The sequence below is a fragment of the Zonotrichia albicollis genome, chromosome Z, assembly GCF_047830755.1.
Source record: "Zonotrichia albicollis isolate bZonAlb1 chromosome Z, bZonAlb1.hap1, whole genome shotgun sequence".
In the NCBI taxonomy this organism is placed as follows: domain Eukaryota; kingdom Metazoa; phylum Chordata; class Aves; order Passeriformes; family Passerellidae; genus Zonotrichia; species Zonotrichia albicollis.
In genome coordinates, this window is record NC_133860.1 from 37,819,481 (window position 1) to 37,843,244 (window position 23,764).

Genomic DNA, 23,764 nt, shown 5'->3' on the forward strand with positions numbered 1-23,764 from the left:
TCAGTCTTTCATCTCTGGGCTGCTGGGCCCAATCCTGTATGGTATTTGTACTAGGCTTATGAACAGAATCCCACTTCTCACAGGAGATCGATTTGATATGTAAAACAACTTGCAGTGCTTTTATTGTTGGGTTTGTTGGCATTTTGATGCATACTTGGAAGAGAGGAGTTTATATGACAATTAATTGTTTTATTAAAGCTGTTCGTTAGATATGGATTTCTGTAAGAAGTGTTTACTTTGTTTTTGAAATAAACTTTAAAATTGTGTTTTTAAGCATCAATTCTGAGTCCTAAAGTAATTCTAGGGAAGATGGGTACAGTGGTTTAAACTTCATTTAATAAATCTCAGAATAATGAATTGGCTTCTAATTTAAGTTCTTCCTACTCTTAAAATCCTTTTGAAGCTACTGATATTGTCACTTCATGGATGAGATGCTAGAATGTTCTGGAAAGATATTCCTACAGAAAAGTATGGGGTTCCTACAGAAACCTCAACAGTAGAAAACAAAAGAAAAATAGTCCTGAGAATACCATATTTTTTAATTATGAGCCGTAACCATGAAATCTTTTCTCTTCAAACCCAAACTGAGCTCTAATGAAACATTAGAACCTAACTGGTGTGCCTGATGGACACAGAGAGGTTTGTGTAACTGGAGGCCAGGACCTTCTTCCAGCCAAGTTGTGACATTCCGACTAGAAGTGCCATCAGTGCCTCCCAGAGATTGCTTATCAGTGGCCCATGAAGCATCTCTTGCACTACGGATAGCTAAATGATGGTGAGGGAAGCTGGCCCCAAAGGGAGTTTGGAGAGAAAATGGAGAATAAGAGATGAAAATTTCACAGGAGCATTGTAGAAGATGTAGTGTTGTGATTCAACCAGAGGACATGGATCCATATAGTATGTAGGTTCCCTGGTTATTCTCTTGACAAAATTATTTGTAGCAGATATATGTCATTTAATTAAACAGTGTATTGATTAATATCAGTGAGCCTAGCCATCCAGAGTGAAGTTCCATTGAAGCTCTGAAATGGGCTGTTTCCTGTTGATTACAGTCCATGCTGACTGAAAAAAAGTAAAAACCTTTATTAGAATTTTCAGTTGATAAATATATTTTTACAGATTCTGCGTAGTTCAAACATAAACCTAACAATCCAGTCCTCGATGAAACAGAAGTTAATTACTGATAGTAAGAATAAATCAGACATGTTTCTTTCAACAGCTGTCTTGATGTTTACCAGAATTTGTTTTCAGCATGGTTTTCATTGTAAATCAATACACGACTTTTTTTTAATTCCCTTTTTGGGAAACTGTAAGGAGAATGCTTGATTGGTATCTCCTTCATCAGACAGTGTTGTTCAGTGAGAAGTTGTAGTTAACAAATAACCTTTGTATTAATACTGATAACCCTCTTGGAGTTATAAAAAGTGGATTGTATATGTTTGTTTTACAAATTTGCCTTTTCAGTGACTCTAGGCCTGTCTAGCTTGTTTTTATGCGTGGGTATGTCAAGGGAATTTCCATAAGTGCTGTAACAGTAGAAGCAAAAGCAGTCAGACAAGTGCAGTATGCTCTATTCACCTTGTCTACAAACACGCCAAGCAAAAGGATGATTATGTCAGTTCACTGCACCGTCAGGTCTTACCAGAGCATCTTTTGCATTACCCGCATAATGAACACAGAAAACATATAACGCTTTGTTAAAGTAAGCTTGCATTATGTAGTTTTTTTTCTTACATGAGGCTTGGTGATTTGGCTTCATCCCTGGTCTTTCTGCCATGTTTTGATGATTGAACTGTTGAGTTTGGAGGCATTTCCCCATCTCCCCATCTCTGACCTATGAGTAACTGGAGAACAGTTCTTTTGGGAAATACACTTCTGTCTGTTTTTTCTTTGCTGCTCACTTGTGTCTTAGATGTGTTATTCTGTCTTGTCAAATGTCAAAATATTATCATCTTCTGCAAGGCTTTGATTTCTATCTGTGGGAAAAAATTCAAAACAGATAAATGAAACTTCTCCCTGTTTGGTTGTTTTTGTTTTGTTTTGTTTCTTAAGTTTGAAAATGATATCTTTACATTATTTCTTCTGTGTCTTCTTCAATCTTCAAAAAGCAAGACCCTTTTTTCATTTTTTTCCCCTTTTCTGTAAAGGAAATACAAAACATACTAGTGTATATGAAAATACTAGGTTACTTTTTAAAATATGCAAATTGTTTGTGTGGGTCAGACCTAAGCATTCAGCATTATCTACAAATTAATACCTTTTAGCAATCATGTGTTTCCTTCTTCTGATTCATAAATTATAAGGCAAGAAGAAACCAGTAGGATCACCTACTCTGTCAGTCTACAGGAAACAAGACAAAGAGTAATAGTGTTAGAGATTTAGTAATTTGGCTCTCCCAGATAAGGTAACCTGTTTGTTTAATCATTGATGAGTTCAGCAAAATCTGAAAGGTTTAACACTGCTCAGGACAATTATAGTTTGTTTTCTTGTTCCTTAAGTCAGCTGTCTTTTACCATTACTAATTTATTGCCATGATATTGTCTTTCACACTAACTTCAGTAATAACCTCAGAGATATTAGGCCAGTCTCTTCATAAATGCTGAAAGTGTTCAGTACATTCTTTGTGACTGTGCCTGCCTAAATCCAGTACAAGGGTCACCAGATGGATATTAATAGAAGGAAACAATCTAAAGAGAGGTCCAAAGGACTGCTGGCATTTTCTGCCTCAGTTGATATTGAAAAATGAATTTTCCCTTCAAGTGATACTGAGGGAAAACAATGTTGTGTTTTCTAGAGGACGCCTGCCCTGGGAAGCCGGCTGAGGAGCTGACAGCATGGTCTGGCCTCTGTGTGGTGGGACTGCTTGGCTCAGCTCCCTGTGGGAGTGCAGGATGTCTATAAGGACTTGGAGGGGGAAGTTGTGTGTTGCTTTTCTGTCTTAGGTGTGACAGGCTATCTGAAAAGATGGGAGGGTGTAGGATTTGTATGAAGGAATGTGTCCTGCTGAGGTGTTGTTGGAAGATCGTAGTGCAGCAGGAGGCAAAAGTCTCCCATTGGTCTTGTTAATGGAGACTCCTAAGTTTACAGCTGCTCCCAGGTTTATCTTGTAAGTAAATCAGCTAGATCATTGCAAAAAAAAAAGATGCAGGAATGAAGTAAACCATATGTAGTGTGAACAGGAACATGTGGCAGGAACACCCAGTGCATATTAGAAATCCAGCACCCTAATAAAATGACTTGTTGCTCTTCACTGTTTTGGTATTGGGGTAGCATATGCCTGTAGAATAAGAGTATCTGTCAAGTTTCAGATGATTTGAAGTTACAAATTAAGCTTTTTTTGGTTTTAAATTTACACAAAGGTGTTGCTATGTTTAATATGCCTGTTTATCTTAGATAAATAGACATATTAAACATCCATGTAACAAGAGATAAAGAATTATGAAGGTGCATTGCCCAGTATATATGGAAAAACTTCGTGTTTTAGTTACAGACATTTTTAATACAGAGTTTGAGACCTGGTTCATTGTTCTGTATTACAGAACAGCTGCTTTGAAGTCACAGCAGGAAGGCACATAATGCTGCACAATCGAAACCAAGGAGACATAGTTTTCATTCTAGTTTTCATACATTTATAGATATTTCACCTGAACAATTTGTGCTGTAGGATTATTTTCCTACAAAATTTGTATTATTTTTTAAAACCACTTTTCTAATAGATACCAAGATTGTGTAAGTATGATACTCATAAACCAAGAGTTGATGATTTCCCTTTACATTAACCATCCTTAGGGCAAAGGCAGCAAATATTATCAATACACCTACTCAAGATAAGTGAAGAAAAGTGAGAATAGGACTTGAAGTCCAAGTAGTTAAAAGGCAGTTCATTACAGTACAATTTGGAAAGAATGTGGTGCTTTTTGTTATTTGGGTAAGATATATGCAGTATCAGATTTTTTGCTTTTAAGGCATTTGCTTTTTAATTGTCTTTTTTTATGATAACAACTCCCATTAATTTACTATGTTCTGCCTTTATTAGGCAATGCATTCTTTCAGGTCCTGTCAAAAGTAAGAGCTTCTATTGCCTCATAAAAGCCTTAGAGAACAAAGGAAACTCATGTAGAAGGTGAATTTATTCCTGTCTTTATGACTTGACTGTGACTATAAGATACTGAAGTAGTTTTTTGACCAGTGTCACATTTTTTCCTTTTTCTCTAACCCTCTGTGGTATTCATAATACAGGAGATGTTCTCCAAACAAAAACAAAGGCTGCAGAAATGGTGGTTTTATGCTTTATGGATATTTCTTCTTAAAGCATCCTTCTGCTGTGATGCAAATAGAAACCTTAAATTAGCTAATGAGCTAATGGGCCGGATGAGTAGTGAGGTGATTACTCTTCCTGATGGCCAAAAATTGTAGCACACCCTTTTCTGTCACCTTACCTCATCCACACCCTATTCTAACCTGTTGGAGATGTTTGTCTTGTCTGTGCGTTGAGCCTGAGTTTTTGGGCTTGTGTAAGCTCTTTGGGTCAGAGGCTGTCCTTTGTTGTGTTCCTGTGATGTGGACAACAATGGAGACTCGTAGCACAATTGCATATACAAGAATTAATAATGCTTCTGCATATGTAAGAAATAATAATGCTTCACTTTGCTAGGCTCTGTTGCTTGAGAGACCCCAATGGTTTTGTTCTTGACAGTAGAAAATGGGGGAAATGAGAGATCTCTCAAGATGCTTTTCTTGAAGAAGTCTTGGGACGAAGATGGCTGTTTTTTCAGAGTTTCTTCAAATTCACTCCATTGCCGTTTAAAGAAGGGAGGCTACAATCTGAGATCATTGTACAGTGTTGAAGAACAAAGAAAATAATCCAGTCATTATTTTTAAATAAAATATTGAGTAAAAACATCTGCAACCTGTTACCATTTATTCCAAAGACTTTTTAAACGAAAATGCATCTTTATTTCTACCTGTACTAGCATAGTTGGGTTTTTTTTGGATGTGAGTAATAATCACATGGCTGTAGGGTCATGCATAGAGGAACACCTACAATTTTCTGGTTTTGTATGTCCTTGTAGAAGATAAAATGTGTAGAAAACAAAACTGCAGATTATTTTTTTCACTCATTTTCTGCATGTTAAGTCCGGAACAGAAAATGTGCAATAGTGTTAATGTACTTGGTGAATTTAGTGGTTGCCAAGGTTTTCAAGCACGTATGATTTCCAGCACGATGTATGATTAATTTCTATTGATTTTGTGTTTGAACTTAGCTGGAAGGTACCTCCTATTACACTGTAAGGCAGTAGTCTCTATGCTTAAGGCTCATTTTTGTTTTCCTTCTGTTCTGCCAGCACATGGAATTTATAAAATGACCATATTGAACTATACTTTATAAAAACAACATTCGTATGTATCTTGAGGGTATGATTTAGTTGCTTGTATGTGAAAAACTGACTTCTAATCTTTAATGTGGCCACAAACCACTTGATCACCTTAACAGATGAACTTCCATGCTTCTCTTCGCATCCTCAGTGGTAATAACCTTTTAACGAGATTATCAATATCATTTGCCTACCTTTTATACTTGGCCTGTGATTTGATAGCTATGTAAAGCTAAATTTAATCTGAAACCATACTCATCGCAGTTTATTGTCAGAGATGCTAAGTTCTCTTAATTGGTGAATTGTACATACATAGTGGGTGTACAGACTTATTTTTATTAGTTTGGGAAGGTGTCTTGCTGGGTTTTTTTTGTTTTGTTGTGTTTTTTGATGTTTTTGTGGGGTTTTGGTTTTTTGTTGTTGTTGTTTGGTTGGTTGTTTGGTTTGGTTTTGGGTTTTTTTTGCTTTTTTTCCCTATCAAAAGACATTGTTGATTTTAAATTAGGCATTGGCAGACAAATGTTTAAGGTAATCAGGGGGTTGCTTAACACAAATATACTGTCTAAACAGTTGGATTTTTTCTTTAATTAGCTTGTTGAGAGTTGAGGAGCAGTCCAGGACTGCTGGACTGAGGAAAACACATTCAGTTGATTTGGTTTCAGAATGTTCAGTAAGTCTCTTCGCAAGTGTGTGTGCTTCACTGCATTTACATTTCCTCAAAGCAGCGATCTCTAATGATCTCATGTGCTTGGCAGCACCTATTCATCTGCCAAACAGCGCTGTGCCCTGCAGCACCGTGCTGGGGTGTGTGCTTAGCTCTGACTCGGAGGTGATCATCATTTCCTGCAGCAGCCAGTTCGCCCAGTGCTGCATCGCCCAAGATGTGAAAAAATCGCAGCGCCAGGCAGTGTGGCTGCAGGCACTTGGACTAGTAAAGCTAGACTTGTAAAGAATGTGACGTGTGGCTTTGTATCACACTGCAGCATGATTCCTGTCTCCAACATTGGTGAATGACATACTTCTACTCTTCTGCTTGTGGTAAAGTGTGCTGGGAGACATTAGTGAATAGGAAGATGAGAATTTGCCCTTTGGCGAGAGAGTGACTATATTATCTGTTTCAAAAATATGGCTAGTATAACATACTGAGTAGTCAGAATTTAAAAACAGAATATTATTTTCTGGTATTGTTATTACTATAACTTCTTTTTAGAGCTCTGAATGGGAAATGCTTCAGTGACTAAGATGTAATATCAAATACAGAACTATCAGTAAAGTAATGCTAGTCCAGCTTCAGTCTTACAGAAACTTTTGGGAGTTTAGCAGATTTTTGCAGAATGATACTGTACCTGTACTATGTTAAATAGGTGTAAAGCTGTTATTCTAGTGTTTGGGATTATCTTCTGGAAAGAAAGAAACAGTAAAAAATTAGGCATGCAAGGTATTATTTCTCTGTAAAATATGAAGAATAAAAGAATCCTTCTCATTCAATAAATACTCTCTGTGATTGTGTGGAACCTAATTAAGCAGTTTGGAAGGAGGAGACGATGAGGTTGCATTTGTTTTTCACCAAATTGTTGTATGCCATTTTGCCAGTTACAACCTTGGGTTTGGTGTTTTTTTTTTTTTTAATTGGTCTTTTTTTAGTATTTCATTGTCACTGTTTTTCTATATCAGCTAAATTTATGCTAGTCACACTGAGGCAAGAGATTATATATGCCCATAAAAACAAGTCAGAACTCTATGAGCTAGATAGAGAAAACAATCAGTCACTTTTTAATTGGTTACACACCCATATGTACATCCAGCTAGTTGTCCAGCCCTTCTGAACCTGTATGGCACCATTACCTACCTGCATGGACTTTCTTGAGGTTTTTGAAGGATTGAAAGATCACTTTGATTTAATGTTTAGTTATGGATTTATGGAAGGTAGATGATTAAGAATTATATGATTATGTTAAAATTGAGTTGTCTATGTTTTATCATTAAATTTATATCTTCAAGGTGGTAATTTTTGTGGTTAGGATTCGACGAAAGGATAATACCAACAAATGTCTCAATTCTTTTATACTGAAGACATTTAAGAAAATAGCTTTTGTGGACAATTTGTCTTTCAGAGGTATGCCTACATTTGGTTTTCAAGCTGAATGTAGTGTGAGGTCATCTGTAATGATTATTTGAAAAGCTGAGCTAGAGCTTATGCTTAATGGAAAATCTAATGTTTGATTAAAACACTGAACCAAATTAGATGTGTTAGGCTTCTATTTTACAAAAATAAAAATGAAACAGGAAATGAAGAATTAGTGTTCAAACTCTGAGTGCATTTTTTCTTACTACTGAGAGGGTTCTACTTGAACCCATGGACATTATGTCACACGGACAGTGTGTGGAAATTATTTTCAGTGGAACAGAATATTCCTCTATTAAAACCAGTGAATTTATCTTAAACTGGAGGTTCAACTTTCTCTTCAGCCGTGCTGTTAAGATGACAGGTAATCTGCAAGACAGCTTTTTGTGGTGGAATCATGGATGTGAATCTCAGAATAGTAATGATGACACTAATTTTACGTCAGTACAGAATGTGTGGAAGCTCTTGATTTTAGCTTGTCCATGTAAGAGTTACTTGTTAGCATAGTAATGTGTCTTAGAGAATTTGTGAAGCGTGACGTGATCTAGTGGTACTTCAAGTTATGGTTGAAGAAAGGGGGAAATTTGCTCATTATGGATCCTATTATTACTTTTCTCATGTACCCATTGAAGCATAATATGTAATTTTTTTCCAAGTTTTTCGTGTAAGTTTCATGGTTCTTGTTCAAGTTAACAGCTTTTGTGTAATGAACAGCTTTTGTGCAACAGGCCTTAAAGTAAAATCGCCTTTTGTGGGAGGATTTCAGCTCTCCTCTGAGAGAGGAGACAATTGACAACTTTGAGACGAATTCCCTTTCCAATTTACTTTTTCTGCTGCCCCAGACATTGCTGCTTCAATGTGGAATTTTAGTAGAAGTTTAAAAGCCTATACAGATCTGATCTTGCAGGATTATGAAATCTTGAGATATTTTTAAATACATGATAAAATTTCCAAAATTCTTGAGAAGATCGATGTGTAAAGAAGAAAGACTGTACACTGGATTGCACTTTTCAACTTCATGTGTATCCAAGCTAGTGTTCCTTTTTATTTGGAATTCATTACTTCTATGTAGAGTTTAGCATTAGTTAATTTTGTCTGGTTTTAGATACTTACCGTTGATCTTGAATCTTCCCATTGCCAAAATACAGCTTGAAACATGAACTTCCAAGAAAAACTGTCAAACCACAAAGCAAAAAACCAAACCCAACAATAATAAACCCCTACCTTCAAACACTGAAAACTTGGACTGTTTGAGTCACTGTATGGATCCAGAATATGTAACTTGAAGGCTGCACATACTCCATTATGTAATTTAAGACTTGGCAGCAATGCACTGACTTTGGTTTCCTCCTTTGTCAGCAATTCTGCTCGTATTGGAGCAGATATTGTTTCATCTGTTAAGTTTAAAAGCAGATGTTAATTGTCTTGTGTTGCATGGTTCAACAAGCAGAATTTCCTGCAGCATCTCAGGTGGCTCTGGTTGCTGCCAGTGGCACTGCTAGATGTGGCACTGAGCTGTTGCAGCAGTTACCTCACATGGGCTGTGGGCTGTTGTGGCTGCAGACAGTAAGTTAACTGATGTGTTCAAAATTAGAATGTTTACTATAATTACCACTGCTTGCTTTTTTGTCTCTATAGTGGATGTTGCTTTACTAGTCATTTTACGTGATACTTCATTCTTGACACATCAGGGTGAATTAAACACATCTTCATTGTGAAATTATTCCTCTTCACACTATTAGCTCATACCTATTTACACACTATAAATCATATCCTTGCTTCATTTTCTTCCTTCTCTTCTTCCTTCTACACTGAGTCACTGACATTTGCTTTCATGGATCTTCTGTGACCTACTTTTGTTTGTGAGCAATTAGTGCATTGCTTTGGTAGTAAAATAGTCCTTTACCTGTATGAGTGTTTTTACAGGGCGAAGTACATGCAGAAGTTGTTTTCATAAATTGCTTATATACTCTGTAATGTGTTTTAGATGGTCTTAGCCTTTTCCCTGTATTCCTGTATAATATCCCTGTATTGATATATAGGTTTAAGTCTAGTATAGAAAGTATACACGTTAATTCTGGGATTTTTGTTGTTGTTGTTGTGTTTCTGTGTTCTTGGATTTTCATGAGAGAATAATGTTTACTGACCATTGAAGTGGTCAGGAGAGATGTAAATGAGAAATCTAACTTTATTCTGGAAATTCCATTTTTTTCTGTAAAACTTCACTAGCAGTAAGAAATCTTCTTTAAGATATACTATAAATGGATTTTGTGGGCCAGATTCATTCATGTTGATATGCTTCACTCTGCTTGGAGACTTCTAGTGTTGAATATGTACTAGAGTTTTTTGCTAAAATGATGCTACTAATTTTCCAGTTTCACTCACTGGATTTTCATTAGGCATAACTGGGTGGATAAAGTTATTTTGTGTTCTAGTTGTGGAAGGAAGCTTGAAGTATATCATTGCAGAGAAGGATTTCCCTTTGCCTGGGTAATGCATTTTTTCTCAGAGCCTGTATGAGAGGTCACGACCCAGCACTATGGTGTTGTGATCTGCAGAAAGCCTATCTTAGATTCGCTAAAGGGATTCTAAAATTGAACAGTTGTTTATGATTTAGAGACTTGGATTACTAAAGTGGCACAGCATGTCAGAAGGAAGGGATGCTTGATGACATGACATGAAGGCATTGTCAGTACTTTATTTGCAATGGCCTAGATAATTTGTTTCTGACCTCACTGAGTAATCCAGTCAGTTGAAACATGAAGTGTACATCACTGAAACTTTTTTCAATACCATGCCACACTATTTTTAATACTATAAATGTGCATATATATATTGTGCAGGTCTGTGGCAGCACACTGAAACACATAAATCATCTGACCTTTCCTGGCTTCTGTGGTGCTTGATGATTAAGCGTTACTGTTAAAAAAAAAAAGTAAGTGGATGTCAGAGGCCTTGTGTCATCCCCACTTGTGACTGTGCCTGGAGATGTTTAAATTGCTTCACTAGAGATTATTCAGATGTTTCCAGTTTCCTCACTGTGACTATGCAGTGTGATGATCTGCATGTGTAATAGGTTCCCTTCCTCAGTAGCTGTATTGGCATGTGGAGCTGAAGTTTGCTTCCAGACTTAGTCTGCGTGCTGGGTTTTATACAGGGAGGATAATTTGAGCCGTAGGTAGTGTTCAAATTAATCTTGCTGACACAGTTTACTTAATACACAATTGCAGTTGAAAAAGACAGTTTGTATTCTCATGGTTAAAATAAAAATTATTTTCTAATGGAGAAATTCTGAACCAGTAAAAGACTTATGTATGGTGTAACTTTGTCTTCAGAAGGGAGATCGCTTATGTGACTGTACCAGTTTAGATATATAGCTGACTTTTTAAGTGTAGATACTGTATATCTAATACAAATCTATGGAGAAAAGAAATAATTTATGTACATTTGTAAATGGTGTCAACTATGTGCCAGCACGTACTTAATTTTTTTTTTCTGTTGAATTTCTCATGAGGCATTGTTAAATGAAAAGTAATGATCAGTAGTTATGTCTGTTACATAAGCCCAGTTTTAATCTGGAAAAAAGCTAGATCAGACATACCCATTTCTTATAACAGTTATTTATTGTTTTGCTTCAAAAGGGCTATCACTGTGTTTGGAAACTCCAACACAGACTTTAATTTGTTATTGCTCTGTAAGACTGTTGGGGAATGGCACCTTGCTGGCTGCAGAAAAATGTGTAGCGGTGTCTTAAGATCATGACACTGTGGAGTGTTTGGTCACTTACCTTTTAGCATAACTTTGCAGATGTCTGGTTCCTGCAGAACAAACACCCTCTTCATGAAAGCTGCCATAGCTGGCATTAATTGATGCCCTCTGCCACAGGCTCGACAGAGACCAACAGCTGAATGGGCGCAGTGAATGGATTTTTTTTTTCACCGTCCCCTGGGAAAATAATGCTTCTAGATGCTTAATTATCATTTAATTAAAAAACTTTTGGTCAGCTGTCAGTGGGAGGGAAAGAGAATGTGGGTCTCACTAAAGAGAGGAGGGTCTTTTGTTTGCAAACTGAATTTCTGAACTGCAGTCAATGTGTGCATGCTCAAATGTGGGACACTGATGGTTCTGCCAGAGGTCTTGTGGGAACAGACATAGTTTTGAGGTTGAATGCCTTCCACTTAATTGTTCATATTCAATCTCCTAATCCGTAAAGGGCATAGTTTTCAAATGCCCATATTTTGCCCTAAATAATGATTTTAATTTTTCTTAAAGTTTTTTCTTTTTTTACTTAAGTCCAGTGCATTAACTGCTTAAGCATTACTGACTCCTTATGTCCAAACAAAAAGCAAGACAGAATATTAATTGCAAAATGTTTATATTTCTTACATAGAAAGTGTGACACTTCAGTTACATAATATTTCCTCTTGTGTTTTTTAAAACCTGAGAAGGGAAGAGAAATAGGACCACTTTTCCTGTTACTTGGATTGATTCCCTTAAAGAAAAGATGGAAATTTACATTGCGTTGTTGAAGATTAGGTATTTATTGTGAATTTTTGGCAACTCTCATGTTTGGATGAAGAATGAAGATTAGTCAAGCAGCCTCATAGTTTTGAGAGAATGGGAGCTACTAGATTTATTAAAGAAGGAAAGAAGCAGTCCTGTCCTGTCTGGACTTACTGCTCTTCTGAGTAAAAATGAATTGTTTCTACTTAATTATAGGAGAAAGGAGTCAAGTTTAATTATAATTAGAGGTTAAACCAGAGGAGAACTACTGAATTAGAGTGTAAAACCACGTAAAATCTGTCTGCTTCAAGCAGCTCCCAATCTCCTACCCTTGAATTTTAGGATGGGATTACTTTAGCTCTACTACTTGAAGACTATTAGGAGAAAAAAAAGTTGGGGGAGGGGTGTGGAAAACAAAGGGGAACAAAAATCGTAAAACTATCTTAAAAATACTGTGAAATAATGTAGGAAAAAGTATTTGTAGGACTTTGTCTGATTTCTCCTGGGTGAGTCTCTGTAGTACAGTGCAATGCAGACTGTGTTTCATGTGATGTAGACTTCTGTTTTAATAAGCTTCTGATTTTTTTTATGTGAAAGTCACTGTGGCAACATAAAATTTTTAATGGGTACCAACAAATAGAGGACGTTGAAAGGAAGATAAAGCACAACTTCCACAACAAGAAGCAGGGCAAACAAAATAGTTTCTTGTTTTTTTTCCCCCAACTGAAAATGGATTAGTAATTTCTGTAGTGTCTTAGACATCTACCAAGGAAGTAGGCTTTTTGAGGCTGGCTGCATGGTAACTACCTAATTTCAAAAAGTGACAGTCTTTAACCCACTGGGATGTTTTGGGTATTGATGCCATGCAGACACTTTGAGCCAAGAGAAGCACTCCTTAAAGTTCTTTCCATGCTTATTTGAGGAACATGATTACTGTTATGTAGAGGCTTGTATGGCTTATCATCCTGGCCTGGTACGTGGTAAGTTAGGAACAGCGCACTTCTGAGTGAGTAAGAAGCAAAGAAGCCCCGGAGGAGGTAGTTCTAAGGGGAAAACGGAATGAGAAAACTGGAGAGAGGGTGAACAGGGTAGGTAACTGGACAAACAGGTCTTTGGTCTGTAATCTGGGAGACACTCCCATGTTTTATCTAAATTCTGAACTCTGGTGCCCTCAGTTTCAACCGGAGTTACAGAAAACTCAGGATATGTGCTTGGCTCCCTGGCAGTATTAAAATGTCCTGGAGAGTTGGCTGTGGTTAGTCCTTTCTGGATGGATGTTTTCAAAGGAAGTATGGCTGGAATAGGACCCATTTGTTTATTGATTTTGTTTGGGGTTATTTTTTGAAGGGGCTGACTGGTTAAAAGTTGTCCATATATTCACTTCTTGTTGAATGTAAATGTGGAAAAGCCTACTGTTTCCCATTGAGGGGGTAGAAGGGTGGTGCCTCAGCTGAGGGGGTCCCTTGACTGAGTCTGACTGCTTGTGTTGTGGGCAGCAGCAACAGGGCTCCAGCCTAGCTCCTGAACCAGGGACAGAGCCACTGGAAGCATCGCCTGTGACAGTGTCTGTGCTACAGCCTTGCACACAGCACACCAGCCGGAGGTGAAGTGGTGGCTCCAGAGGAAATGGTGTCCAAGATCCTGACTCACGTCCATCTGCTCCCCCAGTTTCTCCCAAGCTGTTAGCAACCAGCAGTGGGTCAGAGTGAGAAACATCCTGCCCCCAGCGTTTCCTCTGCAACTTGGTAGGAAGTGCCTGCCTGCATTCTCTCAGCACAGGAGATGCACCAGGAAATTGTAGTCAGAATATGGAGTGATAAGGGTTAATGTAAACTGTAAGGTATGGCCCAAAAGCACAAGGAGGCCTCTTTTTTGAACCTCCTGTCTGCAGCCTAGATAGGCTTGCCCTCTGGTAAATAGCTATTTCCTGTCTAATGCAGACACTTTCTGCAGGATTATCTACTGTGCAAGTCAAACCACTACTTCATTTGGTTAACGCCTCCAAACTAGTGATGCTGTGATCTTAATAGGTGTGATGTATGACCTTTTTTTTTAAGATAAGGCTTCTTATATATTATAAAACTTTCACAGTGGCTACTGATTTTGGCTTTTTTCAGTTAGGCATTTTTTTTGTTGTTTGTTTGTTTGATTTGGGTGTTTTGATTTTGGTAGGTTTTTTCTTTCTTTGTTTTGGGGTTTTTTTTGCATGTTCTGAATTATGTAGCATGCAGGTAATCATACTTAGCAGTAATTTAGGCCAGCCCTGCATGTTTTTCCTCTACATTTGGTGCTAGCTTCCTAGTTACCCTTCTATTTTGAATGAATAACATTTTTGTGTCAAGGAATTTAGTTAAATTTCTCAGTATGATAAGAAACACCTAGTAACTTGGGTTTTTTTCCCTTCTCAGAATACGAAATAAACTATAAATTCAAGAAACAGTGGGATTTAAATGATCCCATCATTGTGTTCTCAATGGGTTGTATGATGTGAAGATGCAAAAATGTAATTTCGGTTATAATAAAGCAGAATTGCTCAGTAACCCAGGGGTTTGTGATCCTGACCATTCTTTTTGTATGCCCTCCTCTGCATACTCACTCTGGCTGTAGCACAGACATTAACTTTTGTGCAGCTATTTTATGAATATTGTACAACTATGGAGTTAGTAGTTAGCTTAATACTCTTTTTTGTTACTGTAGAGATGAATATTTAATTATGTGAGTTAAATGTGAATCGGTGGGTTTAGGAAGGTTCAGGACAGACAGAAGTATGCCGTTTCAAATCTGTAGAAGAAATTCGGATTTCTTGTAACTACTGATTTTTTTCTCCTCCTGTGCAAGAAGAAGAAAAACTATGGATCGAAATTGACTAGAGTAAAAGTGAGAGCAGTCAGTGAAGCTGGAGATGCTGAACACATCCAACTAGCAAGTTCAGTTGAGAAGGCATAATGACCTTGTTATTTGTATTGTAAGACTCTGGTTCAAAGGAGATTGAGATGCCCTTCTCAGTGTGAGTAGTCTTTGTGTCAGCCTCCCTCAGGTCTGGTTATTAGATATTTGGCAGATACTTTTACAATTCTGTGATTTTTCCTGGTGTCTGCTTTTGCAGTGATGCTGTCATGCTTGCATTTGAATCCTTTAGGGCAGTCTATGGAAAGGGTGATCATACATCTAGTCGATTGCATTTTTGTTTTATTTTCCCTGTAGAAAATACAAAGAAAAAGTCTCTTCTTTTGTATGATTGAGGAAAGGTGAAGTTCTGATGGCATGGTGGCATGCTGGTAATTGGTATTAATGGTAGGGAGAAGGGAGTTTCATGCGCGTTTTTCAGTATTCAGAGAGAACTTGTAGCTTACTGCTCATGTTTGTCTGGCCAGTAGCCAAAGCCATACCACTCAGTGTGGTGTTGTTGCAAAGGTTTGAGACAGACCACCATACTAGGGCAGCAAGCAGCTACATCTTGGTGTGCTGTTTTCATTATGTTTTGACAGCACTCTTGTTTCTTCAGACTAAAGCTCACCTTACTTAAGTTGACTAAACCTCACATACAAAAGAGGAAAATCTGAATCTGTCTCTACATTATAACACTTAAAATTTAAATCCCAGTAGCCTATTTTCTCCAGGGCATTACAGACTGATGCAGAATAATTCCTCACAGAAGGAGTATACATAGTAAGTAGAATGTTTGACTGTATGTACAATGTTGTAAAGGTAGACTGTTAGAGATAGATATATGTTTATCTAAATATATGCATACATTTTATGCATATGAATATGAACGTATGTCTGTATATGCATATATGCACATGTATATACACATACCAAATTTGGAGAGTGTATATGCAGACATACAGTCTAGGTAAAATATATCAGAAAATACTGCTAGATAATAAATTTATATGAATGTGAAATACTGACAGCCTTTAAAAGTGTAACTCTAATTCCTTGAGGAATATTCTCGGCCAGTTTGTTTCCTTGCATAAAGCAATCTAGGTGTGAACTGGTGCTGTGTGGGCTGTGTTTAACTTTCTGGGTCTGGAGATGCTTCATCAAATACAAGCTTCATGGCTGCTTTCGACAAGGAAGCTGCCTGCAGTATTGATGTGCGTCATCTCTTCAGGGCAGCTGGTTTTTGCATTTATTCCAGTTAATATCCCCGCAGAACTTGTCTGGGTTCTGGAGCATGTGGAAGTACTCACTGAACTGCTTTTTAATGTAGAAGGCTTCTTCTTTAAAAACAAAGTAAACCGAACCAACCAGACAAAATAGCCAAGACAAACTGAACTAAATTCCTCACTTCAAATGTTCTGGGTTTTTTTAAGTTCAGTGTGCACTGTTCAATGACTCTTCAGTGTTGGTGTTGCTGAAGATAATAACTGTGAAGTCATACCTTAGCTACCTTCATAACAACTTAAATATAACTGAGATAGAACTTAAATTTAACTTTCCTGTATAACCAAAGTCACAATATCTCAAGTCTTGCTAGAGACAGTATGTTCCTGCTGGGGTAGTTTTCAACTATGCAGTTTTAACACCAGAGAAATTATAACCCCTTTTTCTATCTCTGGAGCCTTTATAGGAAGGCTGGTCTTGCATTATTAGTGTCTCATGTGTACCTGGTTAGGCTTCACTTACTTATGGCACTAACTTAATTTCTTTGTGCTTGTATTGGCAACTAAAACCATTTGTTTGTAGCCCCTTTTTAGAATGGGAGAAATCCCTTCTAATCTTTGCTTACAACTAAACTGCTATATGTTACACTAATGCCAGAATTAAGATGGTGTAGGGTAGTGCTGTGCTCAGCATAGCCTGTGAGAGGTGGTAACCTGTCAAAATAGCTTGGGCTCCAAATACATCTTCATTGCAAGTGTAAATACAATGATTGAGGATAGTGAAATGAAATAATTATCAATTATAAAGGCTGATGCCATGTTTCCAATGAAAAGCCTGGCAAGCCTGGCTCTGACAGAACAGCCTGCTTTCCCTACTTCTTTTGAATAAATAAAAGTGATTAACCTTCATTGGCAGTAATTTGTTCATCTTTTAGCCCTCATTCACAGGAAGAAATTTCCATTTCAGTGCATATCTTTCACAACTATTGCCATTTCTTGATTATCAGGAAACCTGTTTCAGCTCTGGATGAAATATTGTCTTTCCTAGAAGTCCTGCATTTCTGCTTCACCTTTTTATTCTGTTTAATGTTTTCAGGAGATTGTGTAATGTAGTTGTGTTTTAACAATCATACTCTTACTCGAGTCTCATGCTTTGCTGATTTCAGTCTAACTGTTCCCCTCATTTCTACCCAAATAGCTTTTGCCTGATATGGGAAGAATTGTGGCTATTTAAGGAGCAAAGTAATCAAGCTTGATGCAACTGGGTAGCATCTTTCAGCAGCTGCTGTTCACCCTGGGTTTGTTACAATAGAAGTTCAGCAAAAGCACTTTCTGTGTAGTGTCTTCTGTTTGTTTTATCATGAGTGCTTCTCATCAGAAACATTGATTGTCTGTCGCAGCTGGAGAAGTGACTTGGAGTTAGTGCAACGGGAATGATACTGGAGCTGAGGTGAAGGAGGAATTCCCCCATGGTGAGACATGCTGAGAAGTCAGGATAGGGAGGAGAAGAGTGAGTGGGCAGGAGAGTCAGTGACAGAGAGCAGGAGCTATGACAGAACCTGTCTTGAGGGGGTGGATTTGGGAAACAAATAAGAAATTATGAATTGGATTCTAAGATAAGGAGTAGTGCCATTTGTCCAAGGCACTGCTGATACAGTGTGAGGTCAATGACTTCCAGATAGGTAGTCACCCAGGAGGAATAAAGTCCAGGAAGGATATTTGTGGGGCAGAAAAGAAGGCAAAGGGCAACAAATGTAAACTTTCTGTTCTGCTCAAGTTTTCTGCACACCCCAAAGTTTAGTTATTGTTAAAAATAACTGATTTTTTTTTCTGTGCACTCTCCTGTTCTTTTTCATCTTGTAAAAAGGTTTTTTTGTTTTTAAAAAAGTGTTCTAAGCTTTGCTTCTTACCTGCTGCCTAGCTTGCTAGTCTCTTCTTGGCATGCAACCTGATCACAGCATGAAATTCAAGGCTTAGAGAATTGCATTTTGGGGATTAGTGCTCTGTGGTTTACCAAGGTTTATATTTCCCTAAGTTACAATTCCTGTAGAGTATTCCTGCATGGCTATAACTTTACTGCAGACAAAGAAGCTTTATTTCAGGGCTGCCTCTTATCAGTTGGTTTATCTTGTCAGATTTGAATGGGAGAAGAATAGTTTTGTGAAAACAATAGAAGGGGAAAGTTGATGTGTTCAGGGATCTAGAAAAGAACTATTTTGTTTTAAAATGGTTTTAACTTCTGAGATTTTTTTTTGTACAAGGAAAACAGCTGTTTCAATGCTAAATACAGTTCAGTAAGTAATGCTTTGATACTTCCTTTGTGCCACCCTGCTTCCCATTTGTGGAGTCCTGGCAGCTTAGATCATCTTTCGAGGTTCCATGAAGTTTATTTTTTTTTTATCTAAAAAATGCCTCTTTTATAATAGCATCATTTTGGGGAAGGAATTGTGTTTCACAGATTTTACAGGATGGATTACATTGTTTCAAAATCTTTGTGAAGCGCAACTGAAAAACAAAGTTTACAGCAAGAGCTCTGGAATGGATTTGTCCTTCCATGCAGTGAGTTGCATCTTACCTTACTGGTAAGGCAAATGGAAGAGAACTGCATATCTTTTATTTTTTATTTCTCAGTAAAACATTTCATTTGAGTATGATAGAAGATGAATTGTCTCTGCAGCCATATCTGAGCAAGTAGCAAATGTGTTCTTTAAATGGCAGCAGTGGGGAAAGATTTCTCATTGTGTAAGATCTTGATATTGAAGGTAATGCCATCATACTCTCCAGAGTGCTAAAAATACACAGCCTCCAAAAAGCACCCCAAAACCCAAAGATAAGTTTAATTAGATGCTTTTGATAATAATTTGTCAAAGACATTGCACATTCAACTGAGAAATGTAAAGCTTGGGTATTAGTGTAAAAGTGACCGGCGAAAGTGATAAAAGTCTCAGTTTCTACAAGTAAGGGCAAGTGACAAGTAAGTGCAGGGAATCATCCATGTTGCAAAATCTTTGAAGGGTATCTAAAATTTTTGTGCTTTCTATATATTACTTTCTTTTGCCAGAATTTGTTATGGTCCTTTAAATCCCAGACTTCAGTCATGAAAAACTTGCTTTTAAGTCACATCATGGATGCTCTGAGCCCCAGCCTGCATCACAGATGTTGGCAGTGATACCATCACATCATCATGGAGAGATGCAATCTCTGTGTCTTTAAATGAATGTCTAATAAATACCAGAAGTTTTTCCTGGATTCAATTTTAGATTGGAGAATTGCAAAGAAACAATTATTCAAACTTTTAAAACAAGAGTAGCAGATAAAGGGAAGGAAGTTAGCAAAAATATGGTGAGGTTGCATGAAGCCAGAAGGAAAATTTTGAACCATTCTTTGATAAGAGAGGAATTCAATGGCTCTTTACCTGGGAAAAATTTAGAGAAGAGGGGAAACAATTAGGACTTTGTTGTCTGATGGAATACAGAATATTTGCTCAGGTTTTGTGATGTAAAATGTAGAAATTGATCTAGACAGATTACTAAAAACTTGTGTTTATAATTTCACATTTTAAAAGTTCATCCTTTATTTTTTGCTTAAAAATTGTAGTGTATGTTTTAAATAAGTTTTGACTTTTCTCTTTAAGAAAAGAATGTACAAAATTATTGCAAGTTTCACAGTACTCCACATTGCAATAATTCTGTACATTCTTTTCTTAAAAAGGTCTGCAGTAATGATACACTTGAAGGTTAAATCACTGTAATAATTATGTAATATGGCAAAACTTTGTGCAGTGTGCAAATGGGCTTTGCACTAACCTATTAGAGATTTGGAAGTGCTGCTCTTGCTGCTTCACAAAGCATTTTTGAAGGGGAGAGTGCTTTTAGTGTTTGACTTCTTTTGAATTTTTTAGATACTGTCTATACTGATTCCATATATTCAACTTTTAATCTATGTTATTTTTCTTTATTTTCCTTGTCTTCTGTATTACTTTGGAGTACTTCTGCATCTGCTTTTCTTTATGCTGTTAAACTCCATCCTTTCTTTTGCACTTTATTCAGTTTAACTATATCTAGACTAATTAGTCTTTGTTTCTGGCTGTTACATAGTGAGGGATGATTATAGTGTTACAAAATTTGTTTTTTGAGATGTCTACAAATAAGATCTGAATCTGCTTCTCTTGCAGTCTGCTTTGATAATTAAATGCTTTTGTGTATAAACTTTCTCCATTTTAGACGTTTTGGAGTTTTTCTAAACCTTTACAGAAAAATTCTGATTGCAGTGCTGTAAACATTAGCATATGCACTCCAGTTTATACACAGCTAAGGTCTCTTAGTTCAGGATAATATTTCCTTCTGCATGAATGTTTGTAGTTTGGGGATTTATGTTTATGAGAATATTTGTTATATTAGAATGAGGGAAGAAGGAAACTACTTCTGCCACCTAGTATATAAAAACTGTATGATATATTTAAGAAAAATACCTCCTTTCCCAAGTTTAATCAATGTCTTAATTTGCTTTTAATTTTGTTTAATGATCTTGTGGTATGGGAAATTAGTGGCTTTGCAGATGAAAAATGTATGAGTAAAAAAAATGCATTCATCTTCTTAGTTATCATCTGTTCCATTGACAAAAGACACAGATGTGAAATTTATCTCAAGAATTAGATTTATAATTATTACATCATTCTCAAATTGATAAGTCTTACTCTCTCTGGCATGTGATTTCAAGCTACTGTTTACATAACAGGAGTAGTTTGAATCATTGAATGGTGATTCTAAACCTGAGACTGTGTTTTACATTATATTTATTTTTATATTTTATAAAAAGTGTATGGCAGAGAAATAAGCTTTAGTTGGAGAAGAATATTTTGTTAATGACTCTACAGGGAAATGCCGGTCATTGCACAGAACAGCAAACGTGCAAGCCTGAAAAGTATCCATGGTGTATTTTCTTTGAAAACTTCTGGTTTTGCCATTATCCATTATAATCATAGACTTCCTGGACATGCCTACAAAAACAACAATAGCTCTGATTTTTAATAGGAAACTGGGAAGTCAAGGAACTCAGTAGCAGAATCTCAAAACGCCCATGTGTGGTACATGCTGTATTTCTGATGCTAATGTCTTCTTTCCTCTCTTTTTGCCCACAGCTGTAGAACAAGTAACAGGAAGAGTTTGATGGGCAGTAGCCAGTCTCCAGCTCTGCCTCGGCCTCATTCACCACTCTCAGCTCATACAGGTGATTTTGTAACTATGCTACTACTGCTGTTCTGTAATAGCAAAAAAGCTGGATTTCATCCTGTCTGAATTTCTGTTTTATATTTAGATCCATAAATCCTATGTTATGATCAGTCCAAAAATATCATTTAACTATTTTTTATTTCTCCACCTGGCATTCTGGTAGATTTTCTCTCCCCCTCCTACCTTTGCTCCTCCTATAGCTTGTACCGCATAAGGTAGGTAGTGGAGTCTGTATTACATTCTGATCCTAGAACTTCTGCTCCCGAGGATTTATAGTGTCAGGCACTTTGGTGGTAGTTGCTGTACATATTGTTGTATTTATTGTTGTAGTTGCTGTATTTATTGCTGTGCATGGCAATAAATTGATGATAATTTTGTTTTTCTTTTCAAATATCTGAAACACTTAAAGCTTGAATGAATGTCCATAAATAAATATTTAATTTATAATAATTGCCTTAATTTTTTAATTAACATTTTTAGCATATCACCTCACATTTACACAAATATTAATTGCCTTTTTATTTTTGAGGGTGCATTGGCAATAACCACAGGCCTGAATGAAAGCACCACACTAATCCTTGTGTGATCAATGACTGTGAATACTCTGGAGAACTTCTTGCAGGGAGATGCTAAACAAGAAGGTGCAGAGCTTCACATGAATTTTTGAAGTATATTAAGGCGTCTCCAGTTTTCTTATGGAAGCAACATTGTTAGAGAAAACCTGGTGGTGATTTTTGCTCTTAGAAGCAACTGCCACAAGTAGGAATCCAGGCAACATGAAAATTTTTAAAGAGTTCAAGGCAGTAGAGCATTTAAAACAACAAAGTAAAACATGGTGCAGACTGTTTCGAAACTGAAAAATTAAATTTTGAAATGTTTGGAATGCCATTCTGGGTCTCTCAAACACAGAAATTTCCATTTGGAGGAGGAGATTGTGGTCACCGTAAAAAGTGTCCATGGTTGTGCTGTGCTGACTTGAGGAAAGCAGTAACAATGCTTGCTCTAGCATGTCTGCTGCTGTAAATGACTATACCATCTGTTTTGAAAGGGAAACCTTGGGACAGTGATGCCTGATGGACTCTGAAGTATGGGCTGACCAGCACATGTTACCTGGGATTTGGATATAGGTTGTGTATTTGATAAATGGTGGAAATTTCCTGTCTGGCAGTGGACTCAGGCTTTCATCAAGTTGCTTCATCTTTTGAATTGATTTCTCAAACAGCAAAAGAGAAATAATATTTCTGATGTCACAGCTATTGTCAAGTGGCTGAGAAGGTTGAAAACCTATAAGCAAAAAGATTAAGTGTAAGTGGTTTTTTCATAAACTCAGCAGTATGTACTGTTTATGCAAAAGCATATTACAGAAATCTGACAGCTTCTCCCATTACACAGGATACAATAGGTTCTCTTACTTGGCTATTTCCAAAGGCATGTGTGCTAGGCACTTGAGCAGCACTAGTAACCCTCATAGTAAGTCTCATCACATGTATGAGATTAATGTTTGCATGTGCATGTCCAGCTGTGTTATTAGCTTGTTTCTGTAAATGGGTAATTATAGTAAATATTCACACAACTATTGGATCTTAGCTCAGCTGGCTAGTGTGCCTAGACAAGTCTGTACATCAGATCCCTGTGACTGTCATCCTAATCCACACAAATAAAAAAGATGCAAATTTAGTAAGCTAAGTACTTTCCTCTACACAGGCAGTAGGAGTTCAGTATTTCGAGTGTTTAATGTCTATAAATCTGTGAGAATGTCAGACTTGGGAGGCTGGATTTATAGTGATCCTGTGATTTCTGTGTTGTCAGAGCTGCCAGGTGTTAAACTGCACCAGGTTCTGCACACTCACATTGCCTTTCTCCTCTCTGTTGTGGCATGTACTGAAGGCCTGTTTCCTTGCGAGGTGTGGTAGGGGGATGTGACAAGACACTGTGTGTGCTGTACAGCTTGCTGGGTTTGTTCTTCTTAGCTGAGAGGATTTGCTCCAAGTCAGAGAGGCCTCCTTGACTCCAAGGAGAGAACCTGGTATATCTCCTGTCCAGCTATAGATGATTTTAGGGTCTTTTTTGAAGCTGAGATTCTCTTAGGAAAGTTCTTTAAATTGGAAGTTTTTACTTTAGAGCCAGACCATCTGCCTGGAGCATGTACCTCAAGCTTAAGTTTCAGAGAGACTGAAGATGATCCTCTAAAACCTTCAAATATTTCTACTAACTTTTGCTTTTGGAAGGGGGAACAGTAGAAGAGGGAGAGGCAGACAAAAAAGTTCCCAGTCCCTGGGGAGCATGTAGCAAGCTGAATGTGCAGCAAAGTGTCAGTGCTTGCATTTACTGAAAACAAACAGATTTATTCATTAGTCTGTTCTTGGCTGAAGTGTGGTAATAACATGCATTTTTGACAAATATGTTCTTCTGAGGTTGTGC

The 23,764-nt window shown here is 37.2% G+C and overlaps 1 protein-coding gene across 19 annotated transcripts in view; it reads left to right on the plus strand.

Moving 5' to 3' along the window:
- Window positions 1–23,764, plus strand: part of MAST4 (microtubule associated serine/threonine kinase family member 4) — a 291,175-nt gene that overhangs the window by 180,907 nt on the left and 86,504 nt on the right. For all 19 annotated transcript variants that reach the window (XM_074533260.1, XM_074533261.1, XM_074533264.1 and 16 more), the window contains one exon: window positions 21,253–21,341. In XM_074533260.1, the coding sequence (XP_074389361.1) occupies window positions 21,253–21,341 (89 nt within the window). The remainder of the gene's footprint in view (window positions 1–21,252; window positions 21,342–23,764) is intronic.